Source organism: Mobula birostris, chromosome 9 (assembly GCF_030028105.1).
Source record: "Mobula birostris isolate sMobBir1 chromosome 9, sMobBir1.hap1, whole genome shotgun sequence".
NCBI classification, from domain to species: domain Eukaryota; kingdom Metazoa; phylum Chordata; class Chondrichthyes; order Myliobatiformes; family Myliobatidae; genus Mobula; species Mobula birostris.
The window spans coordinates 48,711,242-48,727,380 of NC_092378.1; the positions used below are offsets into that span (position 1 = coordinate 48,711,242).

General features: G+C 41.2%; 1 protein-coding gene across 7 annotated transcripts in view; it reads right to left on the reverse strand.

Moving 5' to 3' along the window:
* hipk2 (homeodomain interacting protein kinase 2) overlaps positions 1-16,139 on the reverse strand; it is a 259,940-nt gene that overhangs the window by 15,850 nt on the left and 227,951 nt on the right. For 4 of the 7 annotated variants that reach the window (XM_072268017.1, XM_072268015.1, XM_072268018.1 and 1 more), the window contains 5 exons: positions 14,700-14,919; positions 12,831-12,952; positions 11,727-11,869; positions 10,516-10,692; positions 7,489-7,767 (listed from right to left, as the gene is read on the reverse strand). In XM_072268017.1, the coding sequence (XP_072124118.1) occupies positions 7,489-7,767; positions 10,516-10,692; positions 11,727-11,869; positions 12,831-12,952; positions 14,700-14,919 (941 nt within the window). The remainder of the gene's footprint in view (positions 1-7,488; positions 7,768-10,515; positions 10,693-11,726; positions 11,870-12,830; positions 12,953-14,699; positions 14,920-16,139) is intronic. The other 3 variants (XM_072268021.1, XM_072268020.1, XM_072268016.1) reach the window with 3 other exon arrangements.

Below are 16,139 nucleotides of genomic sequence, written 5' to 3' on the forward strand. Positions count from 1 at the left end.
CAGTTCTCAAATCTATATTGTGAGCACTGGATACAGTTGATGACCCCAGTAGACTCTCAGGTCACTTGGAAGGACTATTTGGGGCCTAGAATGGTGGTGAAGGAGGTGTTGCACTTGTCTCACTTGCAGGGATAAGAGCCAGGAGGGAGATCAGTGGGAAAGGATGAATGGACAAGGGAGTCACATAGAGAGCAATTTCTGTGGAAAGCAGAGAATGATGAGGATGGAAAGATGTGCCTTAGGTGATGCAAAGGGACCTTGACGTCCTAGTGCAGGATTCTCTAAAGATTAACTTGCAAGTTGTAGTAGTAAGGAAGGCAAATACAAAGTTAACATTCATTTTGAGAGGACTAGGACAGAAAAGCAAGGAAGAAAAGCTGAGACTTTAGAAGGCATTGGTCATTACGAGTATTGTGAGCAGTTTTGAATCTCATATCTAAGGATGGATGTAAAAACGCAAACACGAGGAAATTCCTGACGAAGGGTCTCGGCCCGAAACGTCGACAGTACCTCCTCCTAGAGATGCTGCCTGGCCTGCTGCGTTCACCAGCAACTTTTATGTGTGTTGCTAAGGATGGATGTATTGGCTTTGGAGAAGGTCCATAAGTGGTTTAGAAGAATGATCCTGGGAATGAAAACTTTAATATATAAGGTGCATTTGATGGCCTTGGATCTGTACTCACTAAGGTTTAGAAGAATGAGAGGGCATCTCATTGAACTGGACAGAATAACATTCAGCAGGACTGAATGGGCCGAAGGACCTGTTTCTGTGCTGTAGTGCTCTATGACTGTGAAATCTACAAATATTGAAAGGCCTGGATTAATTGGACGTGGAGAGGATGCTTTCAATAGTGGGAGAATCTGGGACCAGAGGGCACAGCCTCAGGGTAGAAGGAATGCTGACCCCCCCCCCCTTCCCCTTTAGAATGGAGATGAGGAGGGACTTCTTTAGCCAGTTGGTGGTGAGTCTGTGGAATTCATTTACACAAATAGCTCTGGACAGCAAGTCATTGTGTATGTTTAACGAGGAGGTTGCTACTTTATCTATATATTTAGAGATATATAACCAGTCTTCCCAGCTCAATGAGCCACACCATCCAGCAACCCACCTACTTAACCCAAGCCTAATCACAGGACAATTTTATAATCACCAATGCACCAGTACGTCTTTGGAATGTGGGAGGAAACTATAGAGCACCTGGAGGAAACCCACAAATACCCGGGAAGGATGTTCAAACTTCTTACAGATGGCATTGGAATTGAACTCCAAACTCTAATGTCCGAGCTGTAATAGCATCATGCTAACTGCTGTGCTACCATGGCATCCTAAGTAAGAGTGTTAAAGGTTACTGGGAGAAGGCAGGAGAATGGGGTTGAGAGGGAAAATAAATCAGCCATGATCGAATGACGGAACAGACTCAATGGGCTGAGTGGCCTAATTCTGTTCCTATATCTTACGGAAAAGTGCAAAGTTAAGGAATTGATTCAAGAAAGGAAGCAAATAGAAAGCAGAAAAACAAATATCGACCAGTTAGCTTCGCATCTGACATGGGAAAAATCCACGTTGAAACCCATTACTAAAATAGTAGCAAAATACCTATTGAATAGTATCATAATCAAGCAGAATCAACATTTTTTTGAAAAGATAATCATGTTTAACAGACCTGTAGAGCTCTTTGAGAATGAAATGAGCAGAGTGGATAAAGGAGAAATCAGCGGATGTAGTATATTTGGAGTTCCTGAAGGCATTCGATAAGAAGCTGCATAAAAGCTTGCACCACACAGCTCATAAATTACCATTAGCTTTGAAATATGAGAGATAATATTGAGATATGTAAGATACTGACATAGCTTGACAAAATTAAATGCTGAGTGGTATCTTTTCCCATGCTGGAAGCAAGAACTTTGGAGGGAACAGCTTCAGAACGTTCAAAAGGAATTTCAGGAGTCTTTGGAATTCTCCGTGCTAGAGAGCTTTTAAGACTGAATAATTCAATACATTCATGGCCAAATTGGGTAAGTTTTTCAGCTGTAGAGAATTCAAGAATTATGTGAAATAGGCAGGAAAGTGGAGCTGTGGCTAAGATGGCATCAGTCATGATCTTAGTGAATGACAGAGTAGGCTCAAGGGACCATATGGCCTGTTTTTGCCACATCTTTTAATGTTCTTATGAGGCAGAAAAGTACGTGACTAGGATACTGTTGACAGGTGATGCATAGAGTGTGACCAAAATCCCTTGTGTGTCTAGGAATATTGCACTGTACCTTTTACCGCAGTACCATTATGAGGCTTAGATTTTTGTATGCAGCCATGTAAATATCCAGTTTGATTTTTGTTTTTGTTATGTGGCCAATAATTGAGTAATGTGATATGCACTGTAGCTAAATGTACTCTGATGAAGTAGTGATGAATAACAGCTGGGGAGCTCAATCAGGCTATTAAAATGACTTTAAAAGTATGGCCATGTATAGTGTCTCTCATGAAGCAAGTCACTTATCAGAATGTATGTAGTGACCGATTATCACGCTCTTTATTGTCATCTCTCCCTTGTTCTTTTTTTGGCTGATTAGCCTCAGGCAGTGCAGCGATCTGATAGCATGATGCAACATACCAAGGCAAAGAGCCCACATCCGTTAGAACTGTACTTCCATGCTCTCCTCAACTGAATCAGGTATGGATCTCTTGAGAATGCAATGCATTTTCAACAAGAATTACTAGTTGTGCTGTGGTTGTCATTGGAGTGATGTTCTGCAGGAGTAGGTAGACTTGTACAGGAGTGAAAAGGTAGGCTTTTTGTTCAATGTCCAGTCTTTGGACTTCTGACTGAGAAAATTCCTGCCGTGGTCAAATGACAACTTTGTTGTTAGGATAGCTTTGTTGCCAAGTTTGCAAATGACACTAAGACTGGTGGAGGGGCAGGAAGTGTTTAAGAGATAGGAAGGCTGCAGGAGGACTTAGACAAATTATGAGAATGGGCAAGAAAGTGGCAAATGAAATAGAATGTTGGAAAATGTATGGTCATGCACTTTGGTAGAAGAAATAAATGTGCAGACTGTTTTCTAAATGGGGAGAAAATCCAAAAATCGGAGATGCAAAGGGGCTTGGGAGTCCTTGTGCAAAACACCCTAAAGGTAAACGTGGAGTGGTGAGGGAGGCAAATGCAAAGTTAGCATTAATTTCAAGAGGTCTAGAATATAAGAGCAGGGATGTGATGCTAAGACTTTATAAGTCACTGGTGAGGCCTCACCTTGAGTATTCTGAACAGTTTTGGGCTCCTTATCTAAGAAAATATGTGCTGGCATTGGAGAGGGTTCAGAGGAGATTCACAAGGATGATTCCAGGAATTATGAGGAGTTTTTGGATGGGTCTGGGCCCGTACTCGCTGGAATTTAGAAGGATCGGGGGGATTTCATTGAAACCTTTCGAACGTTGGAAGTCCTAGACAGAGTAGATGTGGAAAGGACGTTTCCCATGGTGGCAAAGTTTAGGACAAGATGGCACAGCCTCAAGATAAAGGAGCGTCCATTTAAAACAGAGATGTGGAGAAATTTTTTTTAGCCAGAGTTCGGTGAATTTGTGGAATTTGTTGCTGCAGGCAACTGTGGAGGTCAGGTTGTTGGGTGTTTTTAAAGAGGAAACTGCTAAGTTCTTGATTGGTCACGGCATCAAAGGTTATGGGGAGAAGGCAGAGGAGTGGGGCTGAGGAGGGGAAAAAAGGATCAGCCATGATTGAATGTTAGAGCAGACTTGATAGGCCAAAATGGCCTAATTCTGCTCCATGTCTTATGGTCCAATTTGGACTTTAGGTAAGTGGAAGGGTTCTCTATTTATTGAACTCTAGATAGGTTCTGCAGAGGAGCCCATGTACAAGTGACCTCTCGAAAACAGTGCTGAGCTACAGTAATACAGGGCATGGATTTATTACAGCTCCTGAGGTTGCTGTCACCTTGATCTCCATGGGCAAAGCAGATCAGTCACTTGTACATGGCCATAGATCCATTCATAGAAAGTTACTTCTTAGAGGCCTCAGTTAACCAGTGCGAGGGAGACATTTTTCCTGGGAGAGGTCAGGCCAAGAGCACATGTGCCAGTTAATTCCATGATAGTAGAGTCTTTAAATGGTCCACCTTTGGAAACACCTACAGTAAGTAATTAGCATTTTTAAATGGCTGTGGTGACTATGAGTACTTTTAAACTGAAAGCTACCAGAGAGCGCTGGTGAAGTTTTCATCTTTAATATTAAGAGCTCCTTCAATGGTTTTTCAACCAAACATATAGCATTGAGGATACTTTTCAGTGGATGTCACATGACAGTGGCTACCTATACTTGAGAACTCTGAATTATATTGGGAATGCTGTAGAATAATGTCATACAATAGTAAGTGTCATCACTTTTCAACTGACCTGAGATATCGCGAGCCATTGCTTGTTTGGGGATGAGTGAGCTGAGTGCAAAATTTAAATCACAACTGGGGCCTTTTGGAACTTCTTGGTGGCAATGTTCCCCCTAACTTGTAATGATCAGTGTGCACAAAAATCTTGTGCTGTGCAATTTTTTACCCAGTGACAACAACATGTGCACACTGAATAATTTCTTCAAGAAACAGTATAAGTAAGCCAGTTCTAAAATCTACAGACAAATCATCGCAAACTCTTCGTTGTCAACACCGCCCGGATCAGAAACTGGAAAAGGAAGTGTGATAGTGTACGATCGTGAAACATACTTAACATGCCAACGAGGTAGACAGTGATAACATTTTGTGCGCAGTTTAAATTCCTTTGTGTGTTAGTAGCAAAAGATGTGTGCACGCACACACCCCAGAGGGAACAGTGCTTAGTGGGCTTCAGATATCATGGTTCAATAGGCAGTTGGCAAAGGCCTCTACAAGGAAGTGATGTTTAAATAGAAGGGCCATTGTGTGAGTGGACAGTGATAGAGTGGAGAACTTTATGGTAAGTTTCTTTCTTTTTTTGTCTATTAAGTCCAGCTAGAGTAATGGGAATAGTTCCAAGATCAGTGGTGTGTTCTTCATGCCCGATATCGTAGTTTTGAGAGCTCTCCAGTCACCCTGATAACTACATCTGTTATGTACATCCAGCTGGAACCCTTACAGACCGTGTTAGGGAACAGGAGCTGAAGCTGGATGACCTACAGTTCATACAGGAGAACGAGGAGGTGATAGCTGAGAGCTACAGGGCAGTAGTCACCCCTAAGTTGTGGGAGGCAGTTTAGCTGGGAGACTGTAAAGAGAGGGTAAGAGAATAGGTGCAGAGAAACCCTGTTGCGGTAACCCTCAATAAGAATTATATCGCTTTGGATTCTGTTGTGGTGGGAGGAGGAAATGACCTTCCAGGGGAAAGCCATAGCAACTAGGTCTCTGGCACTGAGTCTGGTTCTATTTCTCAGCAGGGAAGTGGGGAGAAGAGAAGTGCAGTTATGATAAGGGAATCAATAGTTAGGGAAGTAGACAGGAGATTCTGTGGTTGTGAAAGAGACGACCGGATGGTATGTTACTTCCAAGGTTCCAGGATCAGGGATGTGTCAGATTGTGTCCACAACATTCTAAGGGGAGGGTGAGCAGCCAGAAGTCATTGTACATACAATACAAGTACATACAGTAATGACATAGGGAGGAATAGGAATGAGGTCCTGAAAAGAGAATACAGGGAGCTAGGCAGGAAGCTGAAAAGCAGGATCTCAAGGGTGGTGATCTCTGGAGTGCTGCCTATACCAATGAGGGTAAGAATTGGATGATTTGGTAGGTGAAAGTATGGCTGAGGAATTGATGGAGTGGTCAGTATTTCGGATTTGTGGACCACTGGGATCTCTTCTGGGGAAGAGACCTGTACAAAAAGGTCAGGTTTCATCTAAACTTGAGAGATACCAATTTGCTTGAGCTGTTGGGGAGGGTTTAACCTAGCTTGGCAGAGGAATGGGAACCAGAATGATAGGTCAGAGGATGGGGTAGTTGGTATGCAGGTAGATACAGCATATAGAGAGACTGTGAGGAAAATAGGCAGTTGATAAGGCAACGTTGCATTTGGAGATGGGTCAATGTGTGTCTGTTTTAGAACATTGGTCCGTATATGGAACTACGACGTTGTGGCCGTTATGGGGACTAGGGTGTCACAAGGCAGAATGGCTGCTGAATGTTCCAGCGTTTAGATCTTACAAAAGATACAGAGAGGTAGATAAAAGAGGTGGTGAACTGGCATTGTTAATCGGGGATAGTATCACAGATGCAGAAAGGGAGAACATTGTGGGGGAATTGTCTACTGAGTTTTTTTTATGGGCGGAAGACAGGAAGAAGGGAGCAATCACTCTATTGGGGGTATTCTATAGATCCCCCTCATTCCACTGAGGAGCAGATAAGAAGGCAGATTTTGGAAAGGTGCAAAAAATAACAGGGTTGTTGTCATACATTACTTCAACTTCACTAATATTGATTGGCACCTCCTTAGTATAAAAGATATAGATGGAGTGGAACTTGTTAGATGTGTCCAGGAAGGATTCTTGATGCAATACATAGATAGGCTGACTAGAGGAGAGGCCATACTGGATCTAGTGCTAGGCAGTAATATAAATCAAGTGTCAGATCTCGTAGTGGGGGAGTGTTTCGGGGACAGTGACCACACTCCCTAACCCTATAGGGCTAACGCCCTATAGGCTTGGAGAGGAAATGTCAGCATGGGAAAGTATTTAACTAGGATCGGAGAAATGATAGTGCTAATAATCAGGAACTTGGGAGCATAGATTGGAAACGGATGTACTCAGGCACGTGCACCATGTAAATCTGGGCCTTGTTCTGGGAGCATTTGCATGGAGTCCCGGATAGGTTGGTCCTGTTGAGTCAGAGATAGGAATGGTAAAGTGAAGGAGCCAAAGTTTTCAAGAGATGTTGAACATCTAGTCAAGAGGAAGAAAGAAGTTTACTTCAGGTTTAGGAAGCACATTAGATACGGAAAATGCATCAGACATAAAACACTATAGCATTATTACAGGTCTTTCTGCCCATGGTGTTGTGGCAAAGTTTATCCTACTCCAAGATCAATCTAACCCTTCCCTTCTACATTGCCCTCCATTTTTCATGTGCCTATCCTAGAGTTTCTTAAATGTCCCTAATCTATCTGCCTCTACCACCACCCTTGGCAAGGCATTCCAAGCACCCACCACTCTTTGTATATAAAAAAATACCACTGGCACCCCCGCCCCCATAATTTCCTCCAGTCACCTTAAAATTATGCCCCCTCATATTGGCCATTTCTGCCATAATCAGTGTACCCAGTAAAGAATTTAAAAGAAACCTCTTCGTTTCAGGTTGGAATGGATTTACCGTCACACACATGGATGCACAACATGTAGATGAGGAATTAAACAAAGGACCATATTAACGTGGTAACATAAAATAATACCAGATGAAGCTACTGTTAGGTATAATCAAGACCCTGCTACTCTGGTATAAATTCTAATACCCTTATTCCATCACCTGTTGGGTACACGTTTGCGTTCTTCTTCATCATCCGTATCACTGCTGATGGTTATGACGCTGACCGCTGGGCTGGGTGTGTCAGGAATGACAATGGTCTGCCTCTGATTCTCCTGGGTTGTGCTGGTGGCCTCTCCCCAGCCACATGTCAAGGTGTTACAGGCCGGACTGTCCTGCACTACGGCACAGCGAGGAGGAGTGTTCTCCTTGACGCGTTTTGAGCGCTGCGGTGAGTGTGAGCTGAAGCTACGGGAGGAGGACACTTCGTATGAAGTATTTCTGTGGGGATAAATATAGAAATGTTATACACAAAAAATAATATCCTATGCAGTGGGTCACATTAAACATAAGGCACAGAAAATTATTTAACCATGTTTAATATGGGATTGATTTCCTTTACTTTGAAATGTGGCCACCAATGTAAAACTTATTTTGATATCTTTATATGAATAATTTGACTTGTGTCAACTAAAAGTACATATTGGAGAATTCCATTCTGCCTCAAATCACCTCAATAAATTCAAAGACAAGGGAGCTGTTACTAATAATTCTGATTTTTCTTCCTTTCAAATTATAAGATTTTAATTTAATTTCCAATGGATATGATATACAACTAGTTTTCCAAATGAATTTAGCACTGGAAGATTTGAAAGAACCAGGATGTAAAAGTATACATGGAAAAGCAAATTAAAAGTCAATGCAGGGAGCTGTGTTGAGGCTTTATTGAGAAATGATGTGCTGGATATTTTTGTGGGAAATGGGTGACACTGGATCGATGATTCCCAAATCTCTCTACTTCTGGGATTTCTCTTCTGTCTTATCTGGGTCTTATGTATATTAATTGAAAACATTAGAAAACAAATCCATTATCATTATATTCTGCTTTTACCAGGCTGGTGGTAGGAAAACTTGTAGGTTGTTAATTTTGTTTGTCAAATAGTTGCTGTCTTTCTAATGTACTGAATAGATTGAGTGCCTTTTGCATAGTTTTGTTCGCTCAGCTCAAAATGTACTGTATTACTTGTAGTTTAGAAGAATAAGAGGTGCCCTGATTCAAACATCAAGGACCCAGCAGGGCTTGACAGGGTAGATATTGAAGTGTCTTCACTAGCGGGAGAGTAACACAACAGAACAGTACAGCACAGGAACAGGCTCTTTGGCCCATGAATCTAACTGTTCCTATCTGCATTCATATAGTCCATATCCCTCTGTTCCATGTCTGGTCATGTGTCTGTCCAAATGGCTTCTGGACATTTCTTTTGTATCTGTTTTTATCACCTCACCTGGCAACACGATCCAAGTACCTAACATTTTATCTTAAAACAAACTTGCATCACGCAGCTTTTTTAAACATTCCCACTCTCATCTTAAACCTATGCTCTATAGTGTTTGACAATGCCATCCTGGGGAAAAAAGATGCTGAATATCTATGCCTCTCAATTTTCTATCAGGTCATCTCTCAGCGAAAACAAACCAAGTTTGTCCAACCCTCCTTACAGCTAATACACTCCAACCCTTTCTGCACTGTCTCCGAAGCCTCCACATCCTTCTTGCAGCATATATAGAAAAAAGTACAGTTGACGTTTTGGGCTGAGACCCTTCATCAGGACCTGATGATGCTGTCCGGCCTGCTGAGTTCCTTCAGCATTTTGTGTGTGCTGCTTGGATTTCCAGCATCTGCAGATTTTCTCTTCTTCCTGCAGCATCCTTTGAACACCGTCATTACTATCCACAACTCCATAATTTTTATGTCTGCAAACTTACTAATTATAGTTTACTAACTACGTTTTCATCCAGATCAATTAAGGTGGAGACAGGTACAGATTTGAGAAGTTGAAGGTTATGTTGAACTGGCAGAGAAGAGCATTTTCAGGCCTGCATAGATCAGCGATGATCAAACTGAATTATGGGGCCGGTGGCCTGTTCCTGCACCTACATTCCTGTTCTTAATCCAAGATTACACTTAAGTTTCTATATAAGGGTTTGCAGATTCAAGTTCCTCTTCTGAGAAGACTGTTACCAGTCTTCACAAGACAAGATTATTATAGGATCTAGATGAACTGGTAAAGTGGGCCAAGGAATAGTAAATGGTGCTTAATTCAGGAAAATGCAACACCATGCACTTGGTCATGTGAACAGTAGAGCTCTGAAGTGTGTAGCACAGCAGGGAGTCCTTTGAGTACAAGTCATTAACTAGGATGAGAGCTAGAACGAGAAATCCTAGCTCTCTGGAAGTGAAATGTAGCAGGATGGTTAAGAAGGCGTTTGATATACATGCCTTCAGTTAGGGTACTGAGCACAGGATTTGGGCCATTGTGTAGCCACTGTACAAGTCATTGCTGAGACCATACTTGGAAGAATGCCATTAAGGTAGAAAAGTTGGAGAAAATAAATTTGAGATTTTCCTTGGAGCACAGGAGGCTGAATGGTGACTTTAGAGGTATACAAAATCATGAGGGGCTTAGATAAGATGAATGATCACTCTTTTTATCCATGGTAGAGGAGTCTAAAACTAGAGAGAGTGGGAGTGGGAAGATTAAAAAGGGACCCACCAGGGAACTTTTTTGCACAGCAGGTATATGGAACAAGCTGAATGAGGAAGTGAGAGAAGTGGGTATAATTACAATGTTTAAGAGCATTGAGAAAGGTACGTGGAAAGAAGAAAAGGTTCAGAGGGTTATAGAACAGAAACAAGCAAATGAGACTAGTTCGAACAGACATCCTAGTCGACATGAACAAGGTGATCTGATGGGTCTGTTCTCTATGCTGTATAAATCTGAGACTATGACTCTAAAAGCAGTGAATGAAAGTGCTATTACTTAGACAACTTGGCAGTCACATTTTACTACATTTTAACAGTAATTGTACTTTGTAAACACTTGCCTGACTGAAAAGCACTTAGGAGCATTCCAAAGTTGTGAGATATTAGGCATTAGGAAGAAATGTTTCTTAGTCAGGAACTGATGTTCCAATAGAGGCCATCTGAGCCAATTCAGCTCTATGTTTCTGATGGTACATTCTACACACCTGGCGGAGGACTGCTGCTTATTCTTCTTTGACGAGGAGCTTGAGGTGGGCTGCTGCCTCATTACATGAGCAACACCAATATTCAATGGTTGAGCAGATGGCAAAGTCACGTGGCTTGCCAGCAGAGCAGGCTGCTGCATGATGGTGTTGTAATGGCTAGTATGTGGGTGAGTGTTCCTAAAGCAAGTAAAGACATTAAGTGAGATCATCACACACTCAAAATAAACAAACAATGCAGCTGTTGTAATAATTAAGCATATGTAACTGCATCTTACTGGAGCCATTTTCAGTTTAGAGATCATTCAAAGGGAAAGGGAGGAAGAGTATTTATCAACATGGTCAACACTTGCAGTGGTTTCTTTTATATGCACTGGGTCAATATCAGTGAAACAGCAGCTTTGAGGGGTAGCTCATTCATAACTATAACCAGAAATCCCTGATAGATTTATTACTGCCTACCTTTTATTTATTATCTGGAGTTGAGGATTTATTTGGCTCATGTAACAATTCTGATTGAACTTTGCAAGATAAAGTTGGCTTTATATTGACAAAACTTGGTGATAGGAGATTAAAACCAAGCCAATAATTTGCTACTCATGTGACCAAATAGAATCTCCTTGAGCAAGAAATGGGGAAGAAGTGAGCAAAATCTCTACAGGAGTTATATCAGCTCCATGTCTGGAAATAAATCAGCAGGATGAAAGTATACAGTATCTAAAAATTATGACTTTGCAAGCTGATGCAATATATCTAGGTCTAATTAGCCCTGTAAGCCAACGAATGTAAGCAACTAGAAGCTTAGTAGGTGACAAGATTTAGGATAACGAAACATCAGTAGTACCCTGAGGCAGGAAGTCTTTAAACTATCCTGCTTGTCGTTTGTCAGGAATAAGTAAAATGAGCCATATCCCCTTCGTGGAAATGCGGATTCTGTGTTGTTTGTATATTTCAGTGGTACAGTTGGGAATCAGGTTTCCATATATACCAGTCATCTTACTAGCAACAGAGATTTGGCAATTTTCAGCATGATGATGATAGCAATTATGCCATTTGGTGGTGTCACAATATATCAGATCTAAATTACACTGGTACCTTATCTATTCTGGTGAGCAGTTGGCAAAAAAAAACCTCATCTTAGTGACAAGCCTGCAATAAACTTGACCTGTTGAGTGAGTATCCCTTCACTTTAGTTTTATTTTAATCTAGTTTACCTCCAATCTGCCAGTTGCTGGGTCCCAGCCATTGTCTCTGGAAGAACAGTAGCATGCTGCATTGAGGTATGAGTCGTCACTCCTGTTAACTGCTGCCATGCTGGAGGTAAAAGAATCTGCTGGGTTCCACTAGGCCACGTCTGCTGCAAGGACAAGAAGCAATATCCAACATTCAGCACCTTCTCAAAAGGTTTACAGTGCCAATGGAAGTCATTTGGCTCATGGTATCTGAGCTCCTCCTTTCATAGTTTTACAGAACGATCTTCACTATTCTGGTTTTCTGGTTCTTATCTGCAGCTTTGTTTTTTTTTGTCTGCTTCAGATGATTATCTGCTTCTTTAAAGGAGCCATTGCCTTTGTTTCAATCACTCAATGAGGCAAAACATTCCTGCTCCAAAGCCGTTTCTCCTGACCTCCCTTCTTGTTCTCAGTTAAAATTTAAATTATTGATCTCCAGCACTGATTACTAAACCAGAGGATTTTTTTTAGTATTTATTTTATCAATACCCTTTATAATTTATAGCTATTTAAAGCAGTTCATATCTTTCTATGGAAACCATCCGCTCATCCTAAAGTGTCAATCCTAATCATTCTTTACCATACCTGAATCTAGTCAATATACTCTTTATGATTATACAGATAAATAGTTCTATGACACTACTCAAAGAAAAGTATAGTATCCCTGGCTGGTACTTATCTTCAAATTTACATAATTCAAAAATGCCTACTCATTATCTAATGATTTTCATAACAGTGTGAGAAGAAATGTTTCCTATATAACCAAACTGATAAAAATTCAAAATTACTTTCTAATTCCTCTTCCGTGGCCCAGAAGTGAAGAAACCAATCGTAGGAGCCCTTCATCGATTTCCTCACCTGACATTATCTACCTCAGCACAAACTAGGAGGTAGAAAGTCAACTTTGGTTACTAGTGCTGAACAGGTAATCCCCCCACTTCTGATCTTTCTATCCCCATGAATCACAGACTAGATCTTCTGAATGTCAACAACTTATGTTCTGTCTGCTTGAGTGGTTTATTGAATTCTGCTGAAATGTAATGCCCTTTTGTTCACTAGAACTGTGAGGATCAGCACTCCATCTACCTGTGTTAGTAGGCCAGGCTGGATCTGAAGCGGCTGAGCCCCCGGAGCCTGTGTGACGATAGGAAGAGCATTCTCCATTCGGACTGAGTACCCAGCATGTTTGGTGGGGGACGCCTGCAATCCTATAGGCATCAACCAGAGTGTATTCAAAAAGCAAGGGAACAAAAAGATTGGAGAATGAAATGTTTGAAATAAGTAATCAAAATGCAATGTTTTAAAAGTCATCATCCCTCCCCTCAAAGCAATAGCTTCCAGTGTGAAAAGACACTCCATTCTTAATACTATTTGAGTTTTTCATTGTTGGCCCAAATCTGCGCCTCACCTGACATATTTGTATACTTTCTACCACAGCCAAGCTCATCTCCTATCTTGGCACTATCGTCAACTACATAAAACTTACAGTTCTATGCCAGTGTTTATGTTCCAAATCTCATCAAATCAGATTCTGCCATCAAATACAGATTCCCTAAATTCAACATTTTAACCACCCCATGGACAAGTAAGTAAAAACCTGAAATACCCTATTGGCTTTAGTGGTAACTATTTAAAAAAATTATGTCACAAAATCTAACCAGGAAATTATTTTCCTTATGTCTACTCTGTCAATCCACATTTTTTAAGCCTTCTTTCAGGTCATCCTTCAGCCTTCCTTAGAACTGAAAGAGTCTCAGTCTTTTCAACAACCCTCCTTCCACGGCGTTGACATACATGGCAAGTATCAGCCACTGGACCTTTCTGTTATCTTCAGCAGAGCTATTTGCTAAAAAGATCAAGTGTTCTTAGGGGTGGGAAAGTGTCACAGGAACATGGTGTCAGAGGCTGCTTTCAGATCAATAGGAAAGGGTTAAAGTCATCTCTGTCTCTCACCAAAATAGTGCCAGTACTGAGGTCCCAGTTAAATTCAATCATCTATATTGGGCAGACCATGTCACGTGCATGCCCAACACCAACCTTCCACAACAGATACTCTATTTTGAGCTCTGTCACAACAAGAAGATTCAAAAATGTACTGATAGCCTCCCTAAAGAAAAGCAACATCATCATTGTCTTGTAGGAATGTGTAACCCGTAACCACTCAAAGTGAAGGAGTATAGAATTATAAAGCACTACAGCACAGAAACAGACCCTTCAACCCATCCAATCCACGCCAAGCTGTTACTATATCTAGTTCTATCGAATTGCACATGGAACACAGCCCTCTACATTTCTTTTAATTGTTGAATCAAACCCACATCCACCACTCCATTCCACTGGCAACACATTTCACACCCTCACCACCCTCTGAATGAAGAAGTTCCCTCTCAGGTTCCCCTTAAATAGTTCACTTTTCACTTAACCCATGAATCCTAGTTCTAGTCTAACACAACCTTGGTGGAAAAGCCTGCTTGTATTAACCCTATCTATACTCCTCACGATTTTGTATACTGGTACCAAATCTCCCCTCATTCTCCTACGCTCCAGGAAATAAAGTCCGAACATATCCAATCTCAGGCCCTCACCAGTCCATGGTCTCGCTTCTGTTTTGCCTCTGTTCTATGGAATGTGTCCATCTCCCGAGTAAATACAGATGCAAAATATCTATTTATGATTTCCTCCATTTCTTCTAGATCCACGCATAGATGACCAAAGCGATGTTTGAAATAGAATTGAAAATGTGAAGGCTATGAACTGGAGACCACACAGAAACCCCGCATAAGACGCAGAAGAAACATACCATCTCACAAATTACCCATCCACTCGCCTCATCTCGACCATCTTAAGAACTGATAAAATTAGTCATCCTTGATCTCAAAGAACTGCCTTAGAAGAGGATAAAAATTGTCTAAGCTGTGGGGTAAAGTGTCTAAACTACAAAAAAATAGATCTCACCTTGAAACGTAGGCGGGCACACAATTAAGGCCTGTTGGAAGGGATCAGGTCGAGCACACAGCTGTGAGGCTCCTGACTGCAGTGGCATGCTCCGCTGGGCAACGGCTGCCATGGAAGCTGCTGAAGGCTGGTAAAGTGCAGATTGGTAGTTAAGTAAGGAGACATCAGAGTTGGCAAGGGAAAGGGTGGCACTTGTGGATGTGGGAGCCAGACTGTTGGCCTAAAGGGATAATGGGATATAATACAAACAATAGGAAATGGTAAGCAAAATGGTTTGGGAAAGGAAAAAAAAAGACAAAGAAAACACAAAATCTCGGTCAAAGCAATTTGATTTCCTGGAGTTGGGGACAGTGTTCTCCAGAAAGCACTTTTACCTTTCTTAAAAAAATGAATAAAATCAAATACAAGTCATCAAATTAATGTTAATTTTGTCATAAACTTGTTTGATTAGAAATAAAATTGTGCAGTGCTGTATTGGAAGAAAAATTATGTTCAAACTCTACAAAAATATTCAGTATACTCATCTGCCAAATTCTCCCTGACCGAATATTTATATGTGTTCAAAGAATTGGCCATTTAAAATAAAAGGAAGCTTTAACATTCCAGTTAATGTGGTTGAATAATGTTGACATCTAAGATCAAATATTTGCAATCATATTTCCAATAGTGGGGGATAAACATATCCACCAGGAAAGAGGCACTGTTGTGCAGCTGTTCGGGCTGCTGCCTTACAGCTCCAGAGTCACCGGTTCAATCCTGACCTTGGGTGCTGTCTGCTTCAAGTTACACATCTTTGCTGTGACTACGTGGGTTCTCTCAAGGAACCCAGGTTTCCTTCCATGCTCCAAAGGCATACAGTTTGGTAGACCGCATTGAGCATATCGACATGGAACACTGTCGCAGGAAAGGAGCATCCATCATCAACGATTCCCCACCATCCAGGCCATGCTTCCTTCTCAATGTTGCCATCAAGAATGAGGTACAGGAGCCTCAAGACCAACACTGCCAGGTTCAAGAACAGTTATAGTCCCTCAACCATCAGACTCTGGAACCAATAGGGTTAACTTCATTGAATTGTTCCCACAACCTACAGACTCACTTTCAAGGACACTTCATCTCATATTCTTGATAATTATTGCTTTTTTTTCTTTTTGTATTTGCACAGTTTGCTGTCTTTTGTGCATTAGTGTTTGTCCATCTTTCATTTATTCTATTGTGTTTCTTTGTTTTTACTGTGAATGCCAACAAAAAAATGAATCTCAGGGTTGTATATGGTGACATATATGTACTTTGATAATAACTTTACTTTGAACTTTGAATTTGCTGTTCTAAGTTGCACCAAGGTGGGTGGCAGGAGAATCAGATGTGGAAGGGAGAAAGAGAGAAATGGGATGAGTATAGATAAGTGCTTGATACTCAGCACAGATGCAATTGGCCAAA